General features: G+C 49.7%; 1 protein-coding gene across 2 annotated transcripts in view; it reads left to right on the top strand.

The window, feature by feature from the left end:
- The first annotated feature begins 4,207 nt into the window (after positions 1–4,207).
- RAB3C (RAB3C, member RAS oncogene family) overlaps positions 4,208–6,000 on the top strand; it is a 114,088-nt gene continuing 112,295 nt past the window's right edge. Inside the window, exon 1 of one of the 2 annotated variants that reach the window (XM_083404353.1) lies at positions 4,208–4,475. In XM_083404353.1, the coding sequence (XP_083260479.1) occupies positions 4,458–4,475 (18 nt within the window). In that variant the 5' untranslated portion in view covers positions 4,208–4,457. Of the gene's footprint in view, positions 4,476–5,032; positions 5,359–6,000 lie in introns of those variants that run through there. The other variant, XM_083404352.1, reaches the window with a different exon arrangement.

Here is a 6,000-nt window from a genome sequence, read left to right as displayed (position 1 = left end):
CAAGACGAAAAAAACGCTAGTCAAAGAGACTCGCGGAACGGATTCTTTTCGTCTTGCGAGGCACCACTGTATGTGACTGCATCATTTATAATCCTATGTGACTGCACCACTTCAGATTGCAGTGTTCTAGCCTACTCTTCTGTCTCATGTACTCAGGGGGTGGTACATCACATTTCACCATCAGAAGTAAAATGAGGAGGTGCTGCCTTGCTGCTGAAGCAGCCCCTGCCCCCCCAAAGCCTCTTTTACCTGGGCCCAGTACACCTGAAGGAGCGTCTCCACCCCCATCGTTCTGCCTGGACGCTGAGGTCCAGCGCCGAGGGCCTTCTGGCGGTTCCCTCATTGCGAGAAGCAAAGCTACAGGGAACCATGCAGAGGGTTTTCTCGGTAGTGGCGCCTGCCCTGTGGAACGCCCTCCCACCACATGTCAAAGCGATAAACAACTACCTGACATTCAGAAGACATCTTAAGGCAGCCCTGTTCAGGGAAGTTTTTAATGGGTGACATTTTAGTGTATTTTTGGTCTCTGTGGAAGCTGCCCAGAGTGGCTGGGGAAAGCCAGCCAGATGGGTGGGGTACAAATAATAAATTTATTTATTTATTTATTTATTTATTTATTTATATTATTATTATTATTATTATTATTATTATTATTATTATTATTATTATTATTTGGTCGTGCCCACGGAGTGCACAAGATCTTGTGAGATTTCAGCAAGATCTCATGAGATATTGCTGGAAGCCATTGCCACCACCGCTTTTCTGCCAGCAGGGGAGGCAGCAGGGTGGGTGGGTTGCCTGTAGGGGTTCCTCCTCTTGGGGGCTCTACCCCTTGAGGCACCTGCCTCAGCCCTGCATGTTCTAGTTTTGTAAGTGCATGGATTTTTTTTCTCCCCAGTGGGGAAGCATTGCCCCATGTGACCTTCCACCTATATTCCAAAGTGCAGTTGCAGAACAGAGTTGCCGCCTTACTTCCTGCTTCAGTGAGCCAGGATTATAAGGAACACCTACTAGGATTTATGTGTTGATCTTGAGAATAGATGGCCAGATAAGAATGACTCTTACGTGTTGATGTAATGTGAACAATGGGTTAAATTACACAGTGCTTGGTCTATCAAAATGAAGATTTATGCCCTCAATACCTTTTCATACTTTTCCCCAGCCCCATGCCCCTTAAACAGTCCCCAAATGCAGTTCTTCGAACAATATGAAGGCAAGGCATTTCAACATGGCGCTAGAAGAAAACATTTTGCTTGCTCTCAAAGCCTTGTGCTCTAGGCTCATAGTCTTGGTCTCTAGCAAATCCCAGCTGTCATCTTTCAAGCTATTTTCCATGTCATTGCTGCAGATAATAACACACTGATAGAGTGTCATCTGAACAGGGGTAAAAAAAGAAGCCGCCGTATGATGGTCTTGTCAACAACTGAAACCTTTTAGTTTTGTTCCCTGAGGGAAATGCAATTTAAGCTAGGGAGTAAAAGGGGAGGGGAGTTGCAGTGAGGCTGTCACAAGTAACACACTGGTTTCTGTGCGCAGAAGAACACAAGGCAGACATCACAACATCTATCTATTTTTGACATTTGCAGCCTATTCTGGCACCCTTTTCCAGGGCAGTGGACTGGAAGGAGCTGCTCTGGTAGAGCCTGGAGTGATTCCAGAATTAACATCTGGTACTTGTGGGGTGACTTTTCATCCTGTGAAAAACATCTTCCTTGCAAAAAAAAAAAAAAAAAAAGCCTCGGAGTGGGTTAGCTATCCCACATAGCTCTTCGAAGATGAGCCCATGAGCAGAATGGAAGTGGCACATGGAAGCTGTGACAAAATGCTGGATCAGACCAAAGGCCCACCTAGTGCGGCATCTTCTTCTCACATGGCCAACCAGTTGCCAATGGGAAGCCTGCAAGCACAGCAACACTCTCCCCATGTGATTCTCTAACAGCCTCATCCTCCATGATTTTAGCTAAGCTGCTTTTTTAGTGGTGAAATATAGTCTGAGTTGAGAGTGGATTTCATGCTCTTTATTCAGCTCATAGTGGTGAGGAGGAAATGGAAGTTCCCCAACAATATCTGCTTTATATACATTATTTACACAATGGGCTACACGTGATTGGCTAGTTCCAGGATTCTCCTGTAGGCCAATCAGGTTGTGGATTCACTTCCACCTGGAGCTGGATTGGGTGGCTCCTGCAGACCAATCATACTGCTGCATTGTTCTAGGACCAATCAGACTGCTGCATTCTGAATCCTATTGTTCTAGGACCAATCAAACTGCTGTATCTTGGATCCTATTCAACTCAGTACATAACAGGTGGCTATCATGTCTTGTGCAAATGAACCCCAGAGTTTAACTGTGTTCTGTGTGAGGAAGTCCTTCCTTTAATCTCTCCCCAATCTTCCACCACTAAGCTTTGTTGCACGACTCTGGGTTCCATTTTCTCCATACTCTGCCTGATTCCCACCCCCAACAGTCCAATTTGGGTTTAAACCTCTCCATGTAGACCAGCAGCATGGAGTTGCCAGTTTCCACCTCCCTGCTTATCAGATTGATCATTTGATGAGCCAGGGTAGGGACAATAACTCAATATGCATGGATCAGCTGAGCCACACACTCATCCCTGGCATGTGGACGCTGAAGAGTTAAAAGCCCCCCCCCCCCAAAGGCTAACAACCTGTTCCAAAGCAGACTGGCACAGAGCAACTTGAGTTTGTCATTAGAAGAAACGGCTGTCACACCACTGGTCCATATCACCTGCTAGCACCAATCCCGGTTGGTAAAGGATCTCCAGAATTTCTTAGGCAGACGGTTCTCCCCTCCCCTTTTGTGCTGCTTGGCCTGCTCATAACTATAGGAAAGCATGATATCACAGTTTTGAGAGCACCAGCATTAGAAATGACAAAGCAGAGCCCCATTAAAGAAGAACTCATTTTTAAAAAATTCAGCACACCCGCCCATGATGGGAAAGGAAGACCACCTGGTGACATTCCTGTTCCAGCTTCAGTTTCTCTTATGTTGCAGCATAGCTTGCATGCATAGGAGAAGAATTGCTGCCTATTTTACACAGAACTTGTTTTTTCTATGCCAGTGTTGACCAGTATATATACCTGTGCCCCTGTCAGTATCTTTCACTCACACACTTTTCTCTATGCCATCTCTACCCCCAACGCATTCAGCATACAAAGAGTGAGTGGCAGGTGAGCATCCTTCAACAAACAGTGAACATACGCTAGGACATATGCTAGGGATCTGCAGTCAATCAAGTCTAAACAGGTGCATTATTATCATTATTAAATTTATCAAAGGAAGGTGGAAGAAAAATGATGGGGGCAATAAAACAAAAATAAAAAATATCTAACTAATACTAATAACAACAAAAATATCTGTTCCTATTACAGATACAGTAACCATCAATGCATACTTCTTGTTAACCAGATAAAGAAATATAAGTCCTCCAGCTGTCTAGATAGGTAAAGGTAAAGGGACCCCTGACCATTAGGTCCAGTTGTGACCAACTCTGGGGTTGTGGCGCTCATCTCGCTTTATTGGCCGAGTGAGCCGGCATACAGCTTCCGGGTCATGTGGCCAGCATGACTAAGCCGCTTCTGGTGAACCAGAGCAGCACACGGAAACACCGTTTACCTTCCCGCCGGAGCAGTACCTATTTATCTACTTGCACATTGACAAGCTTTTGAACTGCTAGGTTGGCAGGAGCAGGGACTGAGCAACGGGAGCTCACCCCGTCACGGGGATTTGAACCGCCAACCTTCTGATCGGCAAGTCCTAGGCTCTGTGGTTTAACCCACAGTGCCACCTGCGTCTAGATAGGTATCCAACATGGAATATAGTAAAATAGAATCATATGGTTGGAAGGTCCCCAAGGGTCATCTAGTCCAACCCCCTACAATGTAGGAATACAAATGCCTGAAGTCTTCCTACCGCTTGTCTAACGGGTCACAGAAACACCCACCCACGAGACTAACTTCCAAGCCTGCTTTGCAACCAGATCAGCCAGAGACGGGCTTAATTAATTCTCCAGCCTCGTCTCTGCTGCACTGCTTTGTTTTGTTAGGCATTTTATATAACTTGGTTGCTTCTGCTACACACACACACACGCCCCACTCCTCCCTCGGCCTCCTTCACCTGCTGTTCTTCTGGATCAGAGTTAATTAATGCGAAATTTCCAAAAGTGCCCAAAGGGAGGCTCAGGCGGATCGCGCGCTCGTGTTAATAGCGCTGCTAGGAAACTCAGCTCTGCGTTTGGCGTCGCTTAATAACGCTTCCTCCACCTGCCGGGCGGTGGGGCGGGGGAAGAAGGCAAAGCAAGCGCGCTCTCTGCCCGGCCTCCCGACGCCACCAGCCGTCTCAGGGGCCGTCGCTTCCCCCACGAGGATCTCCCTCTCCCGCTCTCTGTGTGGACGGGTCTCTCTGGCTGGTGCTACGTCGCCTGGGCGAGATCTCGATGGAAATCTACGGCAAGGTAAGAGCGCTGTGGGCTCCTCCACGCCCCTCTTTTCAAATACTTCCTTGAAACAGCTGACGAGCATCGCCGCCGCTAACGAAAAGGACTCGCCAGTATGGAGTCCAAAGCAAAACACCCAACCGGCCTGATCTCTCGCTCTCTCTGCCGTCCTAGCAAATGAGTTCCAACCGCGACACCAGGGGGGGGAAAATATATATAGCAAACATCTTGGAAGCTGCCCGCTTCTCTTTTCTTTGAGAAGCAGTAGTTAAAACAAGGGAAAGGTGGCTTTAAACGGGCGAGGCGGGCTTTGCATTTTCTCCTCTCTCTGTTTGCGGGGTGGGAATTGCATTTATTGCCTATTTTCCTTCGTCGGGTTCTCCTAGCATCGCCTAGAGAAAGCGCAGAAACTTTCGCCCAACAGCGCGCAAACTCGCGGCCGCAGAGCTGCCCCCCCCCCGCGCCCCGTTTCCATGGAGCCGCCTCCTCGAGGGAGGGGGTGGAGCTCCGGGCGGCGGCGGCGGAAGCGAGAGTCCCTGGGACTTGTAGTCCTGGCTCCCTCCGCTTTCCATTGGACCCTGGCCTGGGACGCGCGGCTGCTCGCACTACAGCTCCCACCGGCCGCCGCGAGGGGCGCTGGGCCAAGGCGCGGCAGGGGAGGCCGGGTGGACAGCTCCGCGGTGCTGAATTGTCTGCTGGGCTGCGAGGCGAGCGTGTTGTTGCTGCTGCTGCTGCTGACGCGCCGGGCGCGTGTGTCTCTCTGTGCCTGGGTGCGTGGCGTGTAGACGGGGTTGGCCACGACTGCTGCTGCTGCTTCTCCCGCTTGCCTGTGAGACCTCAGCGGCCGAGGGGAAAGGACAGGGCGCGCGGCTGAACCATGAGGCACGAAGCTCCTGTGCAGGTGAGTGATAACAGACCGAAGGGGAGCCGCAAGCAAGCCCCGCGGAACTCTGCGCGCGCGCTCAGGGAAAGGGTAGTGGCTAACGGGGGGGGGGCGGGTTGAGATGGCGGGTACGCGCACGAGAGACAGGCAGAGCGCGCGCCCCTCTCCTAAAGTCACTCGGTTGTTGTGCGATCGCTGCTGGTCATCTTTAGATGGGTTGTTGTTTCTTTCGAAGAGGGAGGGGTGCTGCACTAGGCACAGATTGTCATATGTTGTTATTTAACACACACTCAGACACACACGGCAAAATAAATCTCTGGTCACACGGATCTTGGTTGTGGCTTCACTGGGCAGGGAGGAAAGGCGAGGCGTCAACAACTCAAGCATCGCTTACTGAGTGAATCCAAGCCAGCTAGCAAACGCCTTTCCCCTGACAACACCATTTCCTCTTCCAAGAGGGTGAGTGTTAAAGATCCAGGGCGACAGCAGAGCACACAGAGCATGTTAAGGATTGCAGGCGTAATGTTGGAGGTTTCGTGAAAAGAAAAGAAGCAGCAGCAACCCAACATAAGCCCATTCCCCCATGGTATTAGCATAATAACACCAGGGGGAAATGGGTTTCTGTTATTGCAGTTTTGTATGATGGGTTATTTTCTTAAG

Source organism: Podarcis tiliguerta, assembly GCF_965153285.1.
Source record: "Podarcis tiliguerta genome assembly, chromosome: 11".
NCBI classification, from domain to species: domain Eukaryota; kingdom Metazoa; phylum Chordata; class Lepidosauria; order Squamata; family Lacertidae; genus Podarcis; species Podarcis tiliguerta.
Note: the sequence above shows the minus strand (reverse complement) of the source record. Positions and strands in the feature narration are given on the sequence as shown.